The sequence below is a fragment of the Sphaerodactylus townsendi genome, linkage group LG05 (genome assembly GCF_021028975.2).
Source record: "Sphaerodactylus townsendi isolate TG3544 linkage group LG05, MPM_Stown_v2.3, whole genome shotgun sequence".
In the NCBI taxonomy this organism is placed as follows: domain Eukaryota; kingdom Metazoa; phylum Chordata; class Lepidosauria; order Squamata; family Sphaerodactylidae; genus Sphaerodactylus; species Sphaerodactylus townsendi.
The window spans coordinates 42,561,790-42,586,582 of record NC_059429.1 but is presented as its reverse complement, the minus strand read 5'-3'; the positions used below and the strand labels follow the sequence as shown (position 1 = coordinate 42,586,582).

General features: G+C 40.9%; 2 protein-coding genes across 3 annotated transcripts in view; one reads left to right on the top strand and one right to left on the bottom strand.

The window, feature by feature from the left end:
* PLPPR5 (phospholipid phosphatase related 5) overlaps positions 1–16,862 on the top strand; it is a 194,077-nt gene extending 177,215 nt beyond the window's left edge. The window contains exon 6 of the mRNA XM_048496290.1: positions 16,234–16,862. Coding sequence (XP_048352247.1) covers positions 16,234–16,242 — 9 coding nt within the window. The 3' untranslated portion in view covers positions 16,243–16,862. The remainder of the gene's footprint in view (positions 1–16,233) is intronic.
* Positions 16,863–21,132: 4,270 nt separating this feature from the next.
* Positions 21,133–24,793, bottom strand: part of SNX7 (sorting nexin 7) — a 52,667-nt gene continuing 49,006 nt past the window's right edge. For both annotated transcript variants that reach the window (XM_048497136.1, XM_048497138.1), the window contains exon 9: positions 21,133–21,536. In XM_048497136.1, coding sequence (XP_048353093.1) covers positions 21,456–21,536 — 81 coding nt within the window. In that variant the 3' untranslated portion in view covers positions 21,133–21,455. The remainder of the gene's footprint in view (positions 21,537–24,793) is intronic.

Genomic DNA, 24,793 nt, shown 5'->3' with positions numbered 1-24,793 from the left:
CTTGAAACATCTTCGAATTGATAAAATTAACATCTGTCAAATTCAGAAGGCAGCCCTGCTGGGATCTGCACGAATACTACACCGATACATTACAACTTCCTAGGCTTCTGCGTGAGGCTCGAATTGTAATGAAGGCCAACAACCAGCTAAAGATCTGGCAGCTGTTAAATCAATAATAATAATAATAATAATAATAATAATAATAATAATAATAATAATAATAATAATAATAATAATAATAATAATAATAATAATAATAATTGTCTGCCATCAAGTTGCAACTGGCTCATGGCAAACCCAGGAACATGTTATTACTTCTACAAATCTTGAGCATGGGACACGCTGGACAACTAGTTTCCTGCATATGAAATGTGCATAGACCTCCCACATGAGTCTTGTTAGTCAGTATGTCAGAATTATACATGCTGAACCAAGAGCTAGCTGGGGAGTTAAAAGACTTTATCAAGTCCTATGGCACTCTCCATCTAGCTGGGGTAGAGGTGGTTTTAATAAATTAATATGATGGCAGCCAATGGGAGAAAGGTAATACAACAATTTAAATATTTAATAATTTAGGTACAAACAGGTTAAACACTTTTATTTTGAAATTATTTTGATTCTTTAGTGGGAAAGGGAATATTTAATTCTGCATGAACTTAGAACTGCATGTACTAAGAATATTGTAAATATTGGGACTAATTTTGGCAATTACTCAAAGGGATACTGAGAGTTTAATAATAAGCTAATTTATTTTAAACCAATCAATCTGTTAAAGATTGTTTACTAACATATTTATTTATTTAGATTTATAACCCCCCCCCCAAAAAAAAGGGTTCAGGGTGGCATACAACATCGTAAAAACCATAAAATTCATATAAAACCAGTAAAAACATTCCAATCAATAAAACAGATGGCAACAAGATCCACACCCTCCCCTCCATACCCATAGGAAAGCCGAGGTGATCTTATTTATCCTCCCAGTTGGCCAGGTGGAAACGCTTGACGGAATAAGGCTGTCTTACAAGCCCTGCGAAAGTCCTGTAGGTCTCACAAGGCCATAATCTCCTTAGTGAGTCTGTTCCACCACACAGCTGCAGCGGCAAAGCTCCCATGGGGACATCCGGGGACAAATGCCCTGGGCACTCCCCATGGGAGTCATGTGGGGGGCTCAAAATCATCTGATCCTGCCCCACCCCCTTCTCCTCCTTTGCCTGGTTGCACTCCCTTGTTGTTGTCCTTCTCCTCCTTTGGTCATCCTCTCCCTGCCCCTGCACCCACCTGGTCTCCCCTTCTGATGTTACGGTCTTCTCCCCGTGCAGCGGTGTCTTGATGTAAATACCCACAGTCATATTCTTCAAAATTCAAAGACTGTTTCTTTGCTTTCACAACCTTGCCTGCCCACAATCTCGGCAAGCTGCAGGGCTCTGGTCATCCAAGGTCTCACCACTGCTGCCCCCTCCTCCTCCTTCGCCACCGTTTCTCTCCATCTCGGTGAACAGTGAGCTGGGCATCATCCCACTAGAGGGGCAGGATAGCACATTCTTTTTCCTCCTCTCCCTCCTGTGCTTGGATCAGTGGGGGCAGTGGGGTGGGGGTGGGGGGAGCCAAGCAGACACAAGAAGTTGAGGCGGATGGCCAGGCAGTGGCAGCAGCAAAGTGAGCACCCCACCAACCATTGTATATACAAATAAACTGGACTCGTGCAAAAGAAGGTGGAGTACTTCATCCCAGTTTTAACTCAATTCCTGGACAGCTATACAAAGGGATAAAATCAACCCAGTATGTATGATCCCAGGTCTACCCCGGTGTAATTATGCCGTGCAGAAAATGACAGACAACTAAGATAGAAACAAACTCAGTCTATTGGAGGGTTACTGGGCCAGAAGAGCCAATGATCTGACTTGCTTTAAGACAACTTCACATCTTTCCCAGTTGTCTGATTAAACACAAAAAGGATAATCACAAAATTACTGTAGAGGAGTTAGGTTTAAAAAATACTTGATAAAAATTTGAATAAAGGGAAAGAAAAATGATTATTGGCCTTGTGTTGCCAAATTAAAACCTGGTTTATGAAAAAAATACTGTATGGCATTTCTGCAATATTTCATGACATGGCAAGCAAAACTCTGTAATTAAGACAGACAATATTTGGTGCTTAGTGATATATTGCTAAAAAAATCCAACCCTAGTCTGAATTTTCAGAAAATAGATGTTTGCTGTACTGAAGAATTGTACTTCTACTGGGCAAAAGCAAAAGACCATCTCCCTAACAGTCATGTACAGCTGAATAATTGAAGAGCTTCGTTGATAAGCGCTGATGGCACAGTGGTGTCTGGATTGCAGGTGATATTTAATTAATATTGGAAACGAGGTATAATCTGGATACTTGTAAGAAACTGATTTGGGGAAGTGGTGGTGATTGCTATTTTTCTTCTTTGGAATGATATCACCGTGTGTATTCTTGTTCCCACCTGCTCAGTCTATAGATTTATTAATTCCACAAGTCTCCCATGGCCTCAATTCATAGGAAAACTGATGGTGTAAAAAGGTTGCTCTAAAACACCCTACCGTTCTAGGAAGTGCAGATGGCTTATATAGTAAAGAGGATTCACCCCTCATTTGCCAAATTAATAGGACCATAACTTATCTCCAAGATACATAGGGTTGAATCCTATCACACTAGACTTACTACACATTGCACAAGCCCATTTATATTGTCAGTGATCCACAAAAACATTTTGGCTTTTGTGACCTGTGGCTTTTGCAATCAAAGTCAAGCTGCACCTTGCATGAAGAGGTCATGCTTGCAAAACTGTCATACTAATACAAAAGATGCTGCTTGACAAGTATAGTATTCAATCAGAACTATGGTTAGCCCATTAAATGTTCTGCAGACAACACAGAAATCTGAGGCATATTTTCATACCTATTTTCCTCACATTATTGGATATTGTGCTATTATAATAATTCACCTTCATGAGTTTCCTCTGCAAATGATGCAAAAGATGGGATGGATCTTAACCAATTCTTCAAAAACAAACAAACCCCTGCAGCTTAGCTTAATTAAGATTTCCTGTTTGCATACACTACTTTGACATTCAAGTTGTTTACATTCTTTAAAAGTGAGATGTATCATGTGTTGATGCTTTAAAAACTACTTAAAGTGAATCCAAGAAGGTTGACTCACTATCTATCTAATAAGGTATGATAAGTTGGTACTATTTGGTGAACAACTACTGCAAGATGTAGGTAAAATTTTTATTGTTCTCTGGTAAGAAAATATTTGCATATTGTTGAATATTGTACGATAGCAATCATTTGCAGCTGAATTTTCCTTGTTGGGGACAAGAAAACCCAGCAGCAAATAATTGCTATAACACACTGATAGTACAATATTCAAAAGATGTGTTGATACTCTCATCTCAAATGTTACATTAAGTCAGCAAGCATCAAGACTGTTAATCCTTTTGAGTTGTGCAGACAACACAGAACACATTTCCGCGGCTCTGCTTTAAACCTGCACATGGCCAGGTGAACTTCAGAGGCTGCTGATTCTTTTGTGGATACAAAGAACTGGTGTGGCTTTTTTTTTTACCAGATAGGGAGCTTAATGGAACAAATCAACTCAACTGGAAATCTCTCCAGAGGCAACAAAACAGTTAGGAGCACTGCTTTTAGTCTAATCCATATTATAGGAATTCTGTTACTGTCAGTGCTGTATTCTGATTCTAATTATTTATTTTCATCTCTCATGTCTGTACTATACTATGATCAGGTTTGAAATGGGCAGAGAGCTTCAGACACAGCCCATTAACAGATGTAAATACACTGCCTAAAACCTCTGAACCTAGACTGCTTTACAAGGAATTGGGCCAACAGCAGATAACAACCATTTTAGAATGACAATGTGAAAGGGGACTTCAGCTCTTATTTGATCAGTGGAGCAAAGGCACTGTTAGGCGAGAACTTATAACATATTGCGTACAAAATGATTGGGTTTAGGAAATAACATTTAAGAGTAACAAGCTCAAGAGTTGTAATAAATGTTGGGATTCTCTCATGGCTCTAAACTACCCAGATGGAAAACAAAATATAATGGGAGTACATTTAATTTTTTGTCCAAGCAATAAAATGTATTTTCACATGACCAGCTCCATCCTTTCCTATGCATACCAGAACACATTTGTTTGAATTCTTCTTGGTCTACAGTTATTAAGCAATATTCTGTGCTACCTTTTGTACTATGGTAACTCACATGTGCAAAATCACTATCCTGGGTCAGATAAGGCAATTGGTATATACAGTGCATTCTTTCCACTTGCTGGATGAGAACTTGGGTCACAGATCAAATACACATGTGCATCTGAATGAGGATAAATCTATTCCTACACGAAAGCTTTGACACTAAAATCCATTTCTAACAAAAGAAGTTTGGTAGTCCTTTGGTGGATTGAAAGATGTTTCTGATTTCCACTAGATCCTCTCTTAGTTTTTAGAACTAACTGTAGCTATAATTTGATTCCACTTTCTTTTTTTCTATCTGTTAATTGTTCTCTTATAAAAGTAAAAAGCCTCCCTAAGAACACTGAAATTTCAGTTTCTTTGAAATAAGAAATCCATTACGTATCTTGGCTGCTTTCAGCAACCTTTTTGAATACAATACCAACATGGAACAACCTTTGAGGTAGCAAATTGGAAGGTGACAGGAGGCAGCAAGCTGGTCCTTACAAGGAACAGATCATAGAACAGCTCTGTAACATATTGATGCTCAAACTGTCCCCTCCCCTCTTTCAAGAGATTATGGTGCAGCTGAATTATCCCTTAAATGAAAAGCAAACGTTAAAAGCCAGTACAGCACTACGCAAGTAGCTCCAAGGGACATGGCCTACTAGCGTTTTTTTCTTTTTGCAACCCTCCACTGGTATTTCAAATTAGACAGATGGGGATGAAATGTCTAATAAAATGTGACATTTCATTTTATTATCTGTATTTATTAACTGAATTCTTATGATCCATCACATTGCCATCAGTACTGTGAGGCGTTCTAATGCTGATAGGCAGCCACTAATATCAGGTCAAGATGGTTTCCATGGGTCAAAACAGGGAACAAAGGGAAGATAATTATTAATTACAAACCATGTAACTAGGTTTTCTTCGTGCAGGCTGACAACATGCCATGTACACGTGACAAATATTCTCGGAGTTTGGGATGACTGTATTCATGAAAATAGCAAACTTTCCCCCAGCTATTATTTGAAAACAATAATTCATATTACTACTGGCCATGTAGTTGAGAGCAGAATGAAATGATGCCATTTAAGCCATTCCCAGACATTTTGAATGAAAGGTGGCATTTTTAACCATGGGACGTTTTAAAAGGGGCAAGGGAGAAAACAAGAATAGAAACAAAAGGCTGGAATGCTAAAGAGTGCAAACAGCGTTGTACAGGAGGAAGGCAGCTTCCTGAACTCTCCCTACCTGTACATTTTTATGACCACTGAAAGTGTGCTCCTGTGGGTCAGTGGACGCCCATGGGACCAGCGGGAGTCTACAGTGGAAAGGGAAACAGGCAAAAATAAGCCTTCCTTTCTCCATAAATGGAAATGCCATTCTCTCGGAGAAACTGCTGCTGCATTGATGGAATGTCGCCTCCAAGCTTTACTGTAGGGCCTCATAACAACACTTTACAGATTTGTATGAGACAACCATAATCTCTGTGGATATCCGTGTTAAGGAGATTTCTGTGCCTAAGCAGACTTATAGAGGGAAATAGCTTGCTGGATTGAAAATCACAAACTTAAATCAGGCGACTGTTTGAATTTTTGTATCCAAATACACCTCTGAGTATCCACTTTATCGCTTTGAATCTATAATCTATCTTCTGCTAGAGATCCATCTATATATTTTGCTTTGAATAAAATGCACATTCTGGTGTGCATTCAAATGTGACTTCTATCCACATCCTGATGTAAGTCATGTGTTAAGATTTTACATGCAAATAGAACTGGATTAGAGCCAAATGCCAGTCACTGTTCCAAGCCATTTCTGCTTAATTTTAAAAATAAGAAATGCAGGGAACAGGGATGCCTGGAAATCATATATTGGAACCTGGCCTAGAAGATCTTGCCCATCTCCTGGAAACACTGATTCAAACCTCCTGATGAGAGGTATCATGTTCTCCTTTATGAAACTGCCTGTTCATTGTCATCATGGATGAGTGAAATCAAGAAGAACCTTAAGGCACTACTAAATTTGCACCCAAATGTGAAAAACCATTGTGATACTTCAGTCCAGCCAATTTCACTGGTTCCAAACATTTTCTTTTTTGTATTGCTGAAGGTTTTCACAGCCAGATTCAAATGGTTGTTGTGGATTCTCCAGCCTGAGTGGCCATGGTCTGGCAGATCTCTTTCCTAACGTTTCTCCTGCATCTGTGGCTGGCATCTTCAGAGGTGTATCACAGAGGGAAGTCTGTTACACACTATGTCCAGTGAGAAAAATTCCCTTTACAGTCCAGAAAACCCACAATAACCATTTTCTTTTTTGCTTTACAAGAGAAGCAGACCAAAATATGCAGAAAACAAGAAAGCAGAAATTAAACCCACTTCGTATCCAAAACATCCCTTTTGACTGATTTGATGTCAGATATGTCCCAGATATTTTCTGCAAAGGTAAGCCCTTTTCTGACAAGTATGTGGGAATTTCTCCGCTGTATGTCAATCTGTCTAGTATATGTGGTTGCCGTGTTGTCTGAACAGAGCTGACATTAATATTTTCATGTATGTTTGGTATGTATGAACTGACCACTGGATTTTTCAGGACTCTGGTTGGCATCTTCTGGAGTTGTATTTATATGCAAAATACTTGTACTTCCCTGTTTAGGCAACATGGCAACCTCACGTAGTGTGAGTATCATGCATAGCATACCTAGGGACCTAATGTCTGAAAGGGGATTTAGTCTTCAAATATTCTCCAAAAGGTTCAGTGTTATTGTAAGAGCTCCTGTGCTGATGAACCTCTAAGGTGGGCCAGAGGTCAGACAGTCTTGGGACCTATCACCAGAACTGCAGCTCTGACATGACATATTAATGTGTTCATCCAAGCAGCATGTAGGAAAAGCCAGTGAATGAGACCCAGCTTAAGTGGAGCTGGGAAATAACAGTTTCTTTGCAGCTCTGTCCTCACTATGCTCCATCAAGCTAACAGCAGCACAACATGTCAAATGAATTCCCGAGACAGCTGTGCTGTCTTGCAGAAACTAGAACAGTCATTCATTGGCAACCAGAGAGAAAACTCTACTGAGCAAAACCCAGCACCATCTGAGTCAGGACCAGCCACATGCCGGCCAACCCAATATTCACACAGAAATGTCATTGTCATTCCTCATTTCTAGCATTTTAGATGTAGCATTTTACTCACCCTGCTCTTTCCTGACACACATTAACATTTCTCACATTTTATTTTTCCAGTAGGAGATTGGAATTTAAGCAGCTTCTTCCCCTTCCCCTTCTTGGTTTGACTTAGAAGGGGGAAAGTGAGATAATCTCCTTAATTATAGGAATTTGGCATTCTTTATAAACTGGGAATGTTAAGGTCTTTTGACAAGATCACAATCTAAAATGTCATTTAAAAAATGCCCGAGTGTGAACTGATTACATCTTTCTGGGAGAACATCCAGCCATGGAACATTAATGCGTATCTGCTGAACTGTCCCATAATTAAGACATTTTTGCTTCCTTTTCTCCACACGTTGCTTTGCGATGTAAAACAGCTGAGATACTCATTTTTTCAAAACAAAACAAAACAAAACAACAACCAAGGTTTGAAGTACCAGGGCTATGGCTGCCAGCCCTGGATTGGGAGATTTGGGGACTTAGCCTGGGGATGGCAGAGTTTGGAGAGGCAGCTGAGCAGGAATGTGATTCCACCAAGACTGCCCTCTGAAACTGCCACTCCTCCAGGCTAATTGATATCTGCAGTCTGGAGATCTGTTGTAACTTTGGGGGAATTCTAGGCCCCTTCCGGAGAATGGCAACCTATTTCTGACTGACTTGCTACTGGCTTTTCTTCAGTATGGAAATCACCATCATGCACCAAAATCTTTGTGTTAGCAATGCTGCTACTACCTTATCACGCCTGGAGAATTTACTGTGCGACCCTAAAGCAGAGTTACTACATCCAGTACAATCCTGAAGCAGAAGTGTAACTCTGTTTAGGGCTGCACTGTAAAACATTGTAACATCAGGTTCTCATGGGTCTATTAGGCTGATTCCGCATGGGCTAAAAACAGTGGTGTGAAAATGGTGTGAAAACAGTATAAACCCCTTTACACCATTTTAAACCCTTTTACACCATTTTCACACTGTTTTCACACTGCTGTTTTTGGCCCATGCGGAATCAGCCTTAGAGAAAGAGGAATGCCTCAGCTGTTACAGGATTCACTGTGTATCTTTTTTTCTCCTCTCACCCACTTATTTTAAAGTCAGCGACTAAACTGACATGGTTTAGTTGGGATAGATTAATTTCATCAGATCATGGAAGCTAGGCAGTGTCAGTACTTGGAAGGGAGATCTCCAAGAAAGACTCTTCAGAGGAAGGCAATGGCACACCAGCTCTGCTTAATCACTTGCCTTGGAAATTCCTTGCTGGAGCTGCTGTGAGTCGGTTGCAACTTGCGGGCACTTCTGTACATATCAATGGAGCTCAGTCCCTGTGTCAGAAGCTCTGTGTGCCACAAGAAATAAATCCACAGACAGCAGCAAAGTCAATCTATTCTTCTCTGCAATGCCATCCTCCAGTAGAAATAGCTACATCAGTGGCTTGAATCTACCAGACCATTTCCAGTTGAAAGGATTTATCTCCACAAAGCTTGATTTTCTCACCAGTCCACACCACCACCACCCATGTGCAGGCCAAAATACAGCCCCATGAAGCCTCAGAGTCTGAAGACATCATAAATCAGGAGCTGTCTACTTGAGAGAAAATGCAAGTGATAGAGCCAGCTCCAAGACTTCTCCTCCTAGTTGAGGCAGTGTCAACAGCAGAGCCAGATACCTTGCAGCTGTGAGAACTGTCAGCAGCCCTGGACAGCCTGATTAATGAGCCAGCTGCATGTAGAAGGCAGAATCAGAGGCTTGAGTGGGCATTGAGAAGGAAAACCATCAGGATAGCTTCAAACTATATAAGAGGCTTGAATCCGATACCTTTGGGGAGTGAGTCTGAGCCGGGATTCACTCCCTTCCCAGCCAGCAGTTTATTTATGCTGAGAAAGGTGATCTGGTCAGTCTGGATGTAGTAAATGTGCACCTGATCTCCTACCCAGCTTCTCTGAGCTCCAGTTCTCAGCCTGCCTGTCTGAACTCCTAGACTGCTTTGACCTCTGGACTGCATGACCACAGATGTGCCTGCTTTGACCTTGGATTGTCTAGCCATCCCTCTGCCTGAGGCCTACTGTGACCAAAGGCATAGCAAGGGAAAAAGCACCTGGTGCACTGGTGCATTCTCTGCCCTCGCCCCGGAATGCCATGTCAAGCCCTTGCCACACCCCCACAGGGGCACGGGCCTGGTGTGTCGCACACACCCCTGTCCCCTTGGTACTATGCCTCTGATTGTGAGCCCTGGACTGACTGGCCATGCTGTAGCTGACACCTGCCAGCAACTCACCTCCAGGAGCAACATGTTATGGAGCAGTTGGGATACAGCGGCAGGATGAGGATGCTAGAAACTCATGTTGTGCAGGTGAAATCCTTCCCTACATCCATGGAGACCCTCCAGTGGATCCAAACTACCCACTAAAGTTTCCAGTCAGAACTGCTGTCATCAGCTGTCTGAAGTGTCCAATGAGATCTGCTGTGGAGATATAATGCTGGCACTTCCTTGTCCTTGATAACATTTTATATCCTTATTTAATGTTAGTTTTATTGTATTGATTTTACTCAAGAAATCAATAAAGGAGCTTATTAAAGGAGCTTATTAATAAAGGGGAAAATGATGGTACCTCCAGGCCAGGCCCTTTAGTTTCAAAAGCTTGTTAGACATGAGATGGCTCCGCTAGATCTTTGAACTGGACTGGGGAACATGGGTAATATTGGCAGGAAGTGGATCATAGAATCAAAAGTGCTGCATTGACTAGGAAGTATGCCAAGAACCAGTGGATTAATGAAATGCAGCAATCACAGTGCTTAATTTCTGGTAGCTTTTGCTCCTAACGTTTCACTAGCATTTGAACCCTGTTCAGGATAAAGATGACAGGAGATCTATGAATTCATCTGCCGTTTCCTGGACCATCTTTGCTCTAGAATGCTCCCTTTGGGTCCTACTTCCTACCTAGTTCTGTCTCCGAGACACTAGGACCCAAGGGGAGCATTCTAGAACAAAGACAGTCCAAGGAATGGCAGATGAATTCACAAATCTCTTGTCATCTTCATCCGTAACAGGTTGTATGCCTGGCATCTTCAGAGACATGCCATAGTAAGAAGTGTTTTTTTTCTGTGACCCAGGCCCCTTTTGCCCAAATTCCTGAAAACATTTAAAAATGTTTTTTATTCCCCCCACATTTGTCTGCACTTACCCCCTCAAAACGATTCCTGGCTGCCATTTTGTGATCATTCTTGGTTTTTTATTCTCCATGGATTTGATGCCATGAATTGTCAAAGTGCTTATCCTGTGATTCTCATCGGCTGATTCCGCATGGGCCAAAAACAGTGGTGTGAAAATGATGTGAAAACAGTATAAACCCTTTTATACCATTTAAAACCCTTTTACACAATTTTCACACCGTTTTCACACTGCTGTTTTTGGCCCATGCGGAATCAGCCATAGATTGTGAACACCAAGTTTTGAAGATTCATCCCCTCCCCACAAATAATGTTTTTAAGAACTGACAAAAATAAACAGGTGAGTCAATGGAGCGAGCTCAGAAAATGGCCACCCCTCAAATGTCCAGCTATTTTCAAACCCAAAGTTGACAACACTGTTCTCAATCCATCATAGGAAACACAAGTTACATGCCTCAGTTAGCAAATGTGAAGATGCAGGTATCAGCTAGCCTGCTGCTATAGTCAGATCTTGGTATCAAACTCATTTTGAAATGCTGGGGTTCTGGAAAGATACCAGTATCCTATCCCTTTGAGCATCCCTTCTAGTATAGCAGTGATTTCCATGTGCAAAATGGAAGAATTGGCTTTTAGAGTTCCAGAGAAAGGAAAATGATTATTCAGCTCTAGACAGTTTAGCTTAGAGGAGTTATTTGGTACCCTTGTCCTGATGGAGCTCATTATGATACTACTGACAAGAACTAATTGCCTGTACTGTTCAAATCCATGTTGCTACAGACATGCCCCCAAGACAAATGCTCGTGTTCTCAAAATGTATATATATATTTATGCAAATCTACTGCTGCGTAATGCTAGATCAATATTGGAAAGGACATATTTAAAGGGCTTGAGTTATAAAATAAGGGTTTGTGTGTTTCTCATAGTTTCAGCACAATGAGAAGGTCATAGTACTAAGCTGGATGTACAAACCAATCATTTTAATTATCCATGCCAACTGCAAACTATGGTTTTCAGAGGAATGGAACTGGAGAATTCCCACAGCAACTCTTTTATTGCAAGATAAACATACATTCTGAGACCCAGACCAGTTATTTACAGGTGCTCTGTCCTGCAGCGAGGGAGTTTCCTTTGGGGCAGAGATTTGTGTCAGTGTGTTCACATTTACAGCACCAAAGTTCCTGGAAGCCCTGTGGTTAGCGAGAGCGGGGAAACCCTGATAGTTTCCCTTGCTTCAGGGTTTTGCTCCTTTCAGGTCACTTATCCATACACAACACAAGATTGAAGATTGCTAGCTTTTTGGTGGGGGGCGGAGGGCTTCAAATGTAATATCTATTTTTAAAATATTAATATTGTGCAGGCTGCTATAGTTTTTAAGGAAATGCCGGCTGTTGATCCTTCCTGCCTTCTTGCAGGAATTGACGGCTGGTATTTCCCTAAACAAAAACTATGATAGTAGGTTGCATAATATTGACATATTATTTAAAGGGCTCCAAAAAAAAAAGCTTGCAATCTTCAATCTTGTGCTGGATGGGGGAGTGACCTGAAAGTGGGAGCAGGCAAGCCACTCAGTAGGCAGTTGGGTACCTCCTTGCATGTAAACAAGGAAACATGAGGCACTGCAGGGCATAGAGTGCCATGGGAAGCGCTCGATGCATAATAGGTTCTACTCATGAAACAATTTTTACAAAATTGGGATTGAGATTCATCTCTGGAAACATAAATTCAACTTTAAAGTAAACATTGGTTCTAATAAATACGAGGCTCAATGTTATTTTTCTTTTCTTATTGAGTTACTGCATTGTAAATTCTTTCAAAACAGTGAAAATTATTTTGTACTTTGAGAATCTCATGTGATTGTTTTCCATTCCATTCCTGGCTGTGTATGAATATTTAGGCAAACTGAGCCAAATGCAGTAGGTGGTTTAGATTCCTAGCCCTTTGGCCCAAAGTAAGTCAGACCCTTGGATATGAATATCAGCATAGGAATGAGAGAAGCTTACTTTAAAAAACTGGTTGTCTCCCACCCTCATCGCTTTTCATCATCTTTACCAAATATAACTAACAAGCAGGGACAGATGGTTTGTCTACAGAGACTTATCTTGGTCCCAGGCCCAGAGAGGGATAAATCACAGGAAAGGGAAGGACACAAATCCACGAGGGTCTGCAGTGTAGGTGTTGGAATCAGCAGGCCAAAGAATTGTACTTTTTATAGATTTCCATGGAGGAACTGTCCAAGACACACTTTATCAATATGTTTGGGCTCCCTTTTTGTTCATTAAGTGGTTCACTGTTATTTAAAAGATTATCTGGTCTGGCATCTTCCATGCTATTGGTTCTGCATATAAATGAAAATGCAGGGAATGGTAAGAGCACTGATCCCAATGTATACAAAACACTTTAGTTGAACACAGTGGGTTGGATTAGCTCTGGCCATGGAATGGAGTTCTCTTCCTCGCACTAGCTCACCGAGGCCCCTTCTGCACATGCAGAATAATGCAGATTCAATCCACTTTTACAATTGTTTGAAAGTGGATTTTGCTATTCCACACAGTAAAATCCAGCTACGAAATGCATTGAAAGTGGATTGAAAGTGAATTATTCTGCATGTGCAGAAGGGGCCTGAGCCTGAATTTCAAGGAAATCAGAAGAACAGCATTGGTTTTGATATACTAGAACTTGGGGGTATCTACTGAGGTTGATAGACAATAAGTTCAGAATGGAGAAAAGGAAGCATCTGTTTACTCAACAATTAAATTATGAAATTCACTGCCAGTAGATGTTGGGATGGCTATGAACATATATGGCTTTAAAATGCTGGTCCTATTGCTGGATAACTAGCAATCGCTTACAGTTTCCTTTCTGTAAACAAACAAATGCACAAAACAACTTCAGAAAACCATGTATTTTGCCACTGGTGCTTTTTTATTCCAATCCCAGTCAACATTTTGGGGTTAAAAATACCACATGAGTTTATTAAGAAAATAGCGATCCCTGGAACCATTTTTAAGTGCTCTGGAAAGATACAGCTCTTTCTGAAAACCCTTCCTGATAAGCTGGATAATATTAACCTCATCACAAAGATATCTGTTCTTGGGGCAGAAAAATAACTCATGATCCAGATTTTTTGAAAATGTTTTTTGATGTTTTTACTTTTCCCTTTAAAATTTATGAAAATTCATAAGTTTTCTACCTTAGTTTCAGAACAGATTTTGTTGCTTCAAATGTACTAAGCTATAGGGTTTTTTTTAAAAAAAATTATATATAAAGAGTGAAATATTCAAGGGGAAGTGAATCTATGCCAAAGAGACATTCTGTTTTCAAGGTCTGAATGTTTTACACTACAATTCTAAGGAGAGTTACTCCATTCTAAGTCAATTGAAGGGAGGGGCAGCCCCATTCAACGGTGGGATGCCCAGCAGCAGCACCGTACTCCCCCACCATTCCCAGAAGGGCTTTCTGGCAGCATGGGGAGCAAAAAAGGCAAAAAATTATATACCACCAATGAAAAGCCTTCCATTGGGCTCCCATGGACTTACGCCACCAAAAAGGTGAACGTTCAGGAGCTGGGCGCCAACAGTGAAGCAAGGGTGAAAGCCAACTAGCATCAGCTTCTCCCCTGGCCACAGCCCTGGCCCACCCCTGTGACACCAGTGGAGGCAAGGGCACAGGAATGCTGGTATGGTGTCCAGTGCCACGTTCCACTACCAGGGAGGGCTGCTGTGGCTGCCCAATGGCAGATTTGCTCCCCCACTGGAGCAAGTGCCCCAGAGAGGGCAAATCCACTGGCACGGCCCTGCACTGCTCCCACTGGCAGATTTGACCTTACCCCCTTTGGATGGGAGTGTAACTTTCTTTAGGATTGCATTGCTAATAATGTGAAACACAGTGACAGCTCCCACCACACACAAAAAGTCTTTGTGGAAATTATTCTTCCTCTAGATTCTTTATAGATTTAGTTTGGGAAAGAAATATATTCCAAGTGCAATATATGTACATTTTTACAGGGTTGCTTAAAGGCTTTAGATAGATTCAAGAAGGATGTGTTCACCAATGGCTAAGTTAAGGGGACCTCCATATCAAGAGGCAGTGAACCTCTAAATACCAGCCCTAGGAAGCAGCATCAGAGGAAGGCCATGGTTTTTATGCCTTGTTTATTGACCCTCCAAGACACCTGGTTGACTACTGTGTGAAACAGGATGCCGAATCACATATATCACTGGACTAATCATATGTTCTTATACTGATGAAAACCACCATTTCTCTGCCAGGGATACTTCACTGCAGACAAAGGTAACCCCCCACCCACAACTGGAGACAGCAGGCAATGGTATTCTGGAAACCTTCTGGGAGAAAGCAAGGAAATCTTTTGATTAATTTTTGAATTAGTACAGTACATTCTACTTGAATTAAGGATTTTTTTTGTTTGTAATTTTGTAACTGAAAATTTAATTTTGAAAAAGTATGCGGCTTAATTCTCACATCCAGACATTCTCATCTGGGTCTTGCCCTGTTCCATTGTGGAGGGCTGCCTGCCATTACAGAGTCTAAATATTTTGAGATGGTAAAAATGTCCTCTTCTATTTTTCTAGCTAGCGGGTGCTGCTGGATACCTGTTAGTAACTCCAGCTTTAAGTGTGCTGTGGAAATATCAATGTGTGCAAGTGAGTCTCATTCATCTTTAGGGTGATATCAAATATTCCACGTTATGGCAAAGATTTCTGCTGAAATGAGATGAATCGATGTGAGAAATGTCATCATCATGGGAGGCCATGAGAACTATGCAATATCTGTATGGTTTCCCTCAAGGAAGATATAGTAGCCGTAGGGGGTAGTAATTCATATTGGAAAAGAACCCCAGGGGTTAAACTTCCTTTTTGCAACACTGCAGCCTCAGTTGGACTCTCCTCTCCCTGCAGTTACTTTTAGCTATTAAAAAAAAGGGAAACATTCTGGAAGAAGATCTGACCCTGGATTTCCCAATATCTCATTTTCAATTTTTTTCCAACGTTGTCTTCTCCACAAGCGTTGGCTGATTGCTTTGTGGTTTTTGAATTGTGTAATAATAATTCCGTAATGAAAGTATCTTTCAGGATCCATCAGATATAAAGATATGCTACTACTACAATCTTGAGTAGTGCAAACGCAAGTGTGATGTTAATAATCGCAGAATCTTCTTTGCACTGTTTTTGTTTTGCAATCAACATGTAACTTTAGGGTGGTTTTCTGTTTTAACTCATTCCAGCTCACAGCATCCCAGAAAAGGTGCTGAAGTTCATCAATAAACATTGATGATTTCATGTTAAATAAGGCAGCCTGTCATTGGCATAATATTTCCCTCCTACTCATTAGGCAATGACTCCAGGATGCATCACAGTGCCATGCATGTCTACTCAGAAGTAAGTTCTATGTTCTATGGTGCTTTCTTCCATGTAAGTGTGCATGGATGTACCGTGAAGAGCCTTTAAGAACAATTTTGAATTAGAATAGTTCATTTGCTTCCCTTTGTAATTATGTACCTTTCCCTCTTATGCACATTTCAACAATAGATCTCTAACTACTTCTTGTCTTCTTTTAAAAAAGCAATCAATCCCAATAAATGTCAGATTTTCTGAAGATCTGGTTGAGCTCTTGTTTATTGTTTTCAAAGATTTCACTGTTTCTTTCTCACCTTTTCTAGATGCCTTGAAAACACCTGGGCAGGCAGTAAGCTGTGAGGCACCATGAGAACACTGGATCCCTTTTGCATGCATGAAAAAGCCTACTTCATCTGGAATGTATGAAGAGTCCACACCATATATTGGGACCTCCTGGGTTACTCAGTGAGGATGGCCCAAGCAATATTGTGAGCCAAGAAGATTCTTGAAATAAAAATGTTCATATCAGAGTCTCCCTCCTCCAGTGGGCTGGTGAATCCCACCTAGATTTAATCTGTTCAGGTGTTTGGAAAAAGCTATGGAACTAGAGCTCCCAAGTTTGAGAGATGGATACAGCAATGGAATTTCTCAGTGAAGTATTCGCCAACACTCTCACATCCGTTGGACATTGTATCTCAAGGTCAAGCAAGCTAGAAACCTATCACGCTGTTGATCAGCAAGATCCTGGTATCATTCATTCAAGAGTCAGATCATCCCTTAACTGCAATCAAGCAAGAAATGGCCATTCAGTCAATGGAGAAGACTGGGTGTCCCTCACAAGGCCAAAGCTAGAGCAGGACCAAGAAGTTAAATACAGGTGTTGGTCATAACAACGGTGCTTTTACTCCTTTATGCAGCTGTTCATTATTATTGGAGGAAGTGAAACAGCACATGTGAGGACAGTTTGAAGCTGTTGCTATGTTTTTGCTCGGTGTACTGCAAGTTGAGCAATAATGATCTTTTTATTGTATTTGAAATTCTTGGCACTGGTTTTATGCCTAATAAAGGTTTTTGGATTTGGATGTGGATGTGAGGACAGTGTCACATGAGATTTTGACATAATGCAGTGCCTTTTCTTCAGCAAGATATATTTGTGGAGCAGACCTTTGTAGTGGGTCTTTTCTGCTTCTCCTTCCCACCACAATGAATTGATCTTCACCCTGCAAACACTGTTTCAGGGTGCTTCTGCATCATGAACACCAAAGGAGGCAAAATTGGGATATGCAGCACAAGGAGGGAATTGATAGAAATCATTACTGCCTCTTTTGAAGACTGAAAGAACCCTTCTATCTTTAAAATACTATAGCTGGATACAAGCCAGGACATTTCTGTATCTTCTACATATTAATCAAGGTTTGCCACCTTGTCTCTCTGAGTTCTAAAGACAGATGTATATAGCACTTCCTCCCAAGTCTTAGAGAATTCAATATTCAGGCTTATCTAATACAGACACTATCCTTGTTTTGAGACAACATTGATACAAGTAAAAGGAAATGATGTACTATTTGAGTAGGCATATGCTACCCTATTTGTTTCTATTTCTATTTCATTTGATTTCTAAGCAAGGTTGGGCTCAGGGCAGCTGACAAAAATAACAATACACAGGCATATATTAATACATATCAAATATAATTAAAATAGATGGTGCCAACAGGGTAATCCCCTTTATCCTATCAGTGAACAACAGGGGACACAACAGCGTAACAGGGGTATAAACCTTAAATGAGCCCAGCAGCAGGAAGGCCGTCTGATGTAACTGTCTTCCACTGGTGTAATGCCCATTGGGCAAGGTGGGCAGCTGCCCAGGGTATCACCTTGAGGGGGGCATCAAAATGCTGGGTTCGTTTTTGGGTATTTTAGTGGTTTTCCATTTTTGGCCTGCAGGGGGCGCAGTTGTTAGGCTAGCGGCACCAGAATTTCAGCGTATCATCAGGAGGCTGTCCTTATGCTACCCACCAAGTTTGGTGAGGTTTGGTTCAGGGAGTCAAAAGTTATGGACTCCCAAAGGGGGTGCCCCTATCCCCCATTGTTTCCAATGGGAGCTAATAGGAGATGGGGGCTACAGTTTTGAGGGTCCATAACTTTGGCCCCCCTGAACCAAACTGCACCTAACTTGGGGGTTATCATTAGGGCAGTCTCCTGATGAGACCCTGAAAGTTTTGAGACTGTGCCTTCATAAATGTGCCCCCCACAGCCTGCAACCCCCATTGACAGCAATGCAGAAAACTCAATGCAGAACAAAGATTCTTGGACAAATTTCTAGGATGTTCCTGCAGGGAGGTGCATTTTTTGGATTTGGTAATCGGCACCAAAATTTCAGGGTATCATCTGGAGATGATGGCACCCCCCAAGTTTGGTGCAGTTTGGTTCAGGGGGGCCAAAGTTATGGCCCCTCAAAACTGTAGTCCCATCTCTTATTAGCTCCCATTGGAAACAATGGGGGATGGGGCACCCCCTTTGGGAGTCCATAACTTTGGACTCCTTGAACCAAACCTCACCAAACCTGGGGTGTAGCATAAGGACAGTCTCCTGATGATATGCTGAAATATTGGTGCTGATATATCTAAAAATGCACCCCCTGCAGGCACCAATGTCCTGGTGCAAAAAATTTTTTGGTCATGGTGGAGTGGCCGCCCATGGGGGGGGGGGGCATCCAACTCAGGTTTTGCTCAGGGCTAGTTTGCCCAGGGCTGCCTTGTTACACCCCTGCTGTCTTCACTGATGTCACTGTCTTCAACTACAGGCCTAGTGGGACAACTCTGGCCCCTTCTGCACATGCAGAATAATGCACTTTCAATGCACGTTGCAGCTGGATTTTACAGTGCCAAATAGCAAAATCTACTAGCAAACAATTCTGAAAGTGGTTTGAAAGTACATTATTTTGCATGTGCAGAAGGGGCCTATGTCTTACAGGCCCAGTGGGACAAAACTAAATCCCACAGGATTTATCTTATATATCTTATATATCTTATATTGTTTTGCACTGTTTACAAGGCACTTGAAATGTGTGAACATAGGCCTAAAAATGAATGTAAGTTCCTACAACAATTTAAATGCATCTCTAGGAATTAGGCAAAGTAGGTAATAAATTGTCAAAAAGATGATCCTAGAAAAGTCATAAAGTATACATATCACCTCATACAAGGAAATGTTAGTGGCAGACTGATGGCAAAAAAAAGCCTTCTCTTGGTCTTACAATAACGGTATAAATCAATCAGGAAAACAAGAATGAGCTACATAATTTATACATGAGTATTAGGAAGAGGAAATTACAGAACCAGCAATAAAGGGTGGCAAAAAAGCTTCATGAATTTCATGTTTGTGGATTACTAATGAGGTTCTGCCTCCCATAATTTACAGCTTTGTTAAATAATGAAAGCAGAGATGTAAATTAGAAAAAATATAAAACAAGACACATGAGTCTCAAATTGACACTTGGATCTTTTCCGCAAGAGTTGTTTACACATATCTTGTTGCCAAATGCTGTGCTTTCTTTCTTTGAATTCCACATGTTTTTTCTTTGTTTGGTTCCGGAAATGTTTCCCCTTCATTTTTTCTGTTTTTCCTCGAGTGCTTTTACTGCATTTTTTCTATCCATTCTGAGCCAGCTTCTCTTGAACGTGCAATCTGGTTGAAATGGTCTTTATTTCTTCGCCCCTTCAAACACCTGGCCCTTATCCACAGACCTATGCAGTTATTCAGCTTCCCCTTCAGCCATTTTATTTTCCTCCTTGGCCTTCATTTTTGAAAGGAATTTTATTTTATTACATATCAAATTAGAGATGTAACATTGAGGCAGAAATAGGAAACAGAGGCAATTGGATCAGCTTTGTCTATTTCACATAGAGCTTGCAATGCTAACATTGACACACAATGGCGTAGCGTCAACAGGGCGGTGGTGTGGCTGGGCCATGGAGGGGGCATGGGGGGGTGTTCTGGGATGGGGTTGGGCAGTGCCGCAGCAGGGGAACAGGGCACGTGCATGCCCTGGGCGCAGTTCCCCCTTGCTCCATCCCTGTTGACACACAGAAGCAGGATCATTTGGATCAGTTTTGTCAATTTCATATGGACCTAGCAATGTAATGTTAAAGTGTACACTGTGTACACTTCACCCTGTACACTGTGTACACAGTTGGGAATGAGTGAAAATGACAAGAGAGAATTGCAGTAACAATTGTCCATTACTGCAGCTCTAATTTGGCTGAAAAAAAATGGCTTTTTTTTGGGGGGGGGGGAGAGTAGGCTATGTGTTTCTGTTCCTTCAGGAAATGGTGCCTGCTCCAGTATTTTTTTTTGCTTCCATTTTGTGTGGGTAGTTTTTAATGGTAGAAATGGAGGCTGAGAAACTTTTTGAACTGAGGCATCAATGTAACCACACAGTACTGCACAAAAGAAAAAAGGGGGGAGGGTTGTTTCTGCATCATGGATGACATCCAGGAATAATATGTTTTCAGCAGTAGCATGTGGAATAAATGCAACTGAATAGATAAAGGAAAAATGACAAGGGGTGTGCAGAATAAATTCACATAAAATGTTTCCAGGCACGAGGTTTGATCACTGGGAAAATTTGTGGCAAGTGGTGCATGCAGAAAAGGCCTTGGTTTGAACCACCATCTTTCCTGAGGTGATGAGTGTATTTAAATGGTACAAAGGATACTTACCTTCTGATACAAGTGACCTCTGGGTACTAGGAATCACTGCCTGAGGGCTGTGAAAGTTCCTGTCTTCTGATTGGTGAATTGCCATTAGTATTCTGCTTAGGCATCTATCATTCATGAAACCTTGTTCCTGTGCCATCACAAAGAATTTGCTTGGATGACAACAGTGTGCTGCACAGGGAGTAGGCAATGGCAGTCTGGCCTCCGATAATGGTGGATGGCAGTGTGCTCAATCCACATGAATGCTATTAATACCAAGCAACTTGCTGTCTATGCATATACTGTATGAAGATAGCTTCTTAAATAAAAAATCATGTATGGGTGTCAGACTGACTAGTGTGGTATCGGCATTCACCAGTACCCTGATTCTATATGAAAGGGAAGGGTTGTCTGTGCATCCCTTCATACAGAAATTTTCACTTGGACACTGGCAGAAAATTTTATAAATCCTCAAGGATTGCTAAATGTATCAATCAAAATAAGATGAAAAATAAGGTACAGAAATTTCTAGTAAACCTTTTAATATTAAAATGAAGAAATTTTCACATATTTAAAATATTTTGTATCCTAATTACACAGTATTTCAAAAAACAAATATAGGCAAAATACTGTTGAAAATCAGATAGATTTCTCTCTCTGTGTGTTTACCTTGATTCAAAACATGGTCTGGAACTGCAGAATACCTGAGATTTTAAAAGGTTTGTTTCTCACACGTCATCGAATTTTAGTATTTATATGGAATAAACGCATTTGATTTCCTGTTCAGGGCACTTCTTTGGTTAGCAAAACATTTCAGAAGATAAGTGAGATGTTCTTCTTTGAGTAAGTCAAGGCCTATCTTCAGAGTCTCCTTCCAAACAAATGTCTGTTGTCTGAGATGTCAAGAAGGATTCCCAGGTAGCAAGGCACTTAAAAAGAAAATGGATTCATAGGTTAAAGATTTGCAAATGTATAAGCTACTTTCAGACAGCCATTTTGAAGCTCTTTGGCCTTTTCACAGCTGTGGGTTACTTAAGACATTTCACACACATTTCACTGTGAATTTCTTTCTGAGGGCATTTTTTGCTGTTTTTGAGACCACCCTTGTTCCAATGTTTTCCCTGAGGTGAAAAACTCTGCCTGCCCTTTGAAATGTTGTTTTCCTTTTAAATCCCCTGCCTTCTTTCTGCACTTTTTGTACAGAGCTCCTCTTCAAATTAGCTGTAAATGCTGCTGGGAGTTTTGCAGTGTATACCTTTTAAGAGCAGAGTCCCCCTTTCCCTATTTCTTGTTTTAAAGCCTGAAATCTCCATTGTCACCTTGCCTCAGCAATGAGGCAGCAATGCAGAAAAAGAAGAGCATGTTAGTAGTGTGAAAGTGCCCACAGAGAAGCCTCAAAGTGCAAGTAATAATTTATGGAAGATACTGAAATTTCAGAACTCATTAACATTTCCTATAAGAACAGAATTTTACATCTGTTAAATCACGGGGATGACTAAGAACTTACCAGAGTTCTTTACAAAAGCAAATGTGTCCTGTTGCCTGGTCCAAAATCTAATCAAACTGAAAAACTAGGCTAGTGGTTACTACAGAGTTTGGCAAGTGTGCCACAAAGCCTACCATGAAATAGTGTCACACCAACGTGAACTTCAAGAGATAGGCTCAACCTCTACTTGTAATAACTTTGTCCCTTTAATTGTAATTAACCTACAAAGACATATCGTAAATGGAATTCTCAACACAAGCACTTTAGGTCTCTTTTATATACCTTCTTTAAACTCACTTTGGCTTGTGAAGGCCATTTAAAAAAAAGGTTTCATATACTTAAGAACAAGGTGCAACAACATAATAACAGATTTTGGAAAGTCCAGATTTAAGCTTCATTAACTGTGGGAGACAGCATTTTATTCCTTAAGGTGTGTGAAACCTTTAAAAAATGTTTGCCTTCAGAAGCCAAAGTAGGCTTTATCCTGAAAGTGTATGAAAACACCCCTCCCCCAAATGTTTGCCTTCAGAAGCCAAAGCAGGCTTTATCCTGTATGAAAACACCTGTCCTCCAAACGTTTGCCTTCAGAAGCCAAAATAGGCTTTAACCTTAAAATGTGTGAAAACATCCCTCTCCCCAAATGTTTGCCTTCAGAATCCAAAGTGGGACAAAAGGCCCGTGTGAAAAGATATCCTGAGTCACAGCCAGCCTGATATTTTCTTCCAGGGAATTTGAGTCCAAACTCACTAGTTGCTGCGTCCTCTTCCCTCCATATTGTGCATTCAGAATATGTATATGCTGGCTGCTTATTATAGTTAATATTGAATTTATCTGTCTTTTGCAGTGAGACTTTACATTCAAAAACCCATGTTAACTATTACCATGATGAACAGTGCCAATAAAGCACAATTGAAGGTACTGACTCAGGATAGAAAACTGAGGAAAATAAGTTCAGTCTACCTTTCCCTTGGAAAGGCGTGGAGTGCTGCTCCTTCACTGCCCCATCTGACTTATCCACAGGTAAATCTCATGGTAAAAGGGCATTTTTCCTATACCTATACCACCTCCTATACCACCTCCTTTTCCCACTGTCAGTTCTATAACTTTGGGCCATAAGGAGCACAGCCATTTGTTTGAGTATTCTACTCTCTGTGTCATGGCAGCTAACAATATAGTAAAGTCAAAACCTAACATCAGTACGAGCTGATTCCATCAAACAGCAGCAAAGATGGTGCCTATGGCATAGCATACTTTAAGAGACCAAGGTTCTTAATACGCAGAAGAATAGGCACCAAACACGTGCATGCAAAGAACACATTCCAGAGAAGAGGGACCAATATCACAGACAGCCATGTTTCTAGAGCCTTCTCATTAGAAAGTGGGGGAATGCAGTGTCTCTACTGGATAGAGGCCCAGATTCCATTGCGGGAAAACAGAGTTATGCAGAATGGAACAAAACTTTTCAATTGTTTCATGCCAGATAGCTGGAATTTATCCAGTCTTGACTGGACTACCTTATTTGGCCACTTTCAAAAGCAGTTCACACAGTAGAGTTTTAGGTCTATTTTAAGAATTTTAAGAATATATCTGGAATTTTAAGAATATATCTGGAAAAGTAAAGTATGAACACAATAAATGTGATGCAACTCTCACACTCTACAGATCTCATACTGGGATTCCAAACTGGCTATGCCTCCCTTTGGAAAGTGTATTTGGTGGCAAGCCCAGATTTGCTGCAGTTTAACAACTACAGGCCCTCGTTCTTCTGTGCCAAGGTGAGCAATCTTGCTCCTTCTGGCAATGAAGCTGAGCGTACTAAATTGATGCAGAGTAAAGGGAGCAAAGCCATTTCACAACAGTCATATTAAGTTTACTTTATTTTCTCCCATGACTGCTGTTCCAGAGGAAGGTTACTTTAGAAGAGAGAAACAGGAAGTGCTAAATAAAGAGGAACTTCAGCAAGAGCATAAAATGACTTGCTGCTGGCTGATCTCAGGGCAACATAAAGCTGGAATGGAATGACTGCAATCAGAATTGCATACCTTGAGTCATTCGAAATCTTCCCTACCCCTAAGCCAATAAACTAGTGTGTGAGATGATGGGAAAAGATAACTGCAGCCACACAAGGTGATGTTTCAAGATGTGTGTGTGGGGGAGAGAAGGGGTTGCAAGAGAAAGGCCCCTTCTGCACTTGCAGAATAATGCACTTTTAATCTACTTTCAATGCACTTTGCAGCTGGATTGTACTGTGCGAAATAGCAAAATCCACTTGCAAACAATTGTGAAAGTGGATTGAAAGTGCATTATCCTGCATGGGCCGAAGGGGCCAAAATGGACTATCCCAGAAGTCCCAGTCTGAGAACAGCCTACCTTTGTTGCAGTTTGATTAATGTACACTCCAACATGAAACATGCACTTTCCAAAGCAGGATGATTGTAAAAAACAATAAATTCATAAATTAGGTGGGAAGGAAAATGGTATACTTTGACAGACCCCCAAACCTCCTTTAACTTCTTCAGGCAGAGAAACTACTTGCTGACCTAGCCTGCCTCACCTTTTTCCCTTCAGGGATTGAGGTGCTTCAGAAATGGTAGCATTGGGTATAATATAAACACTTTCCCTTTTTTCTGCAGTCAGTCAGTCACAGATACAAAAGATTCTTAATTTGTCTAAATTTGCCCAGAGAGAGTGGATTGTGCC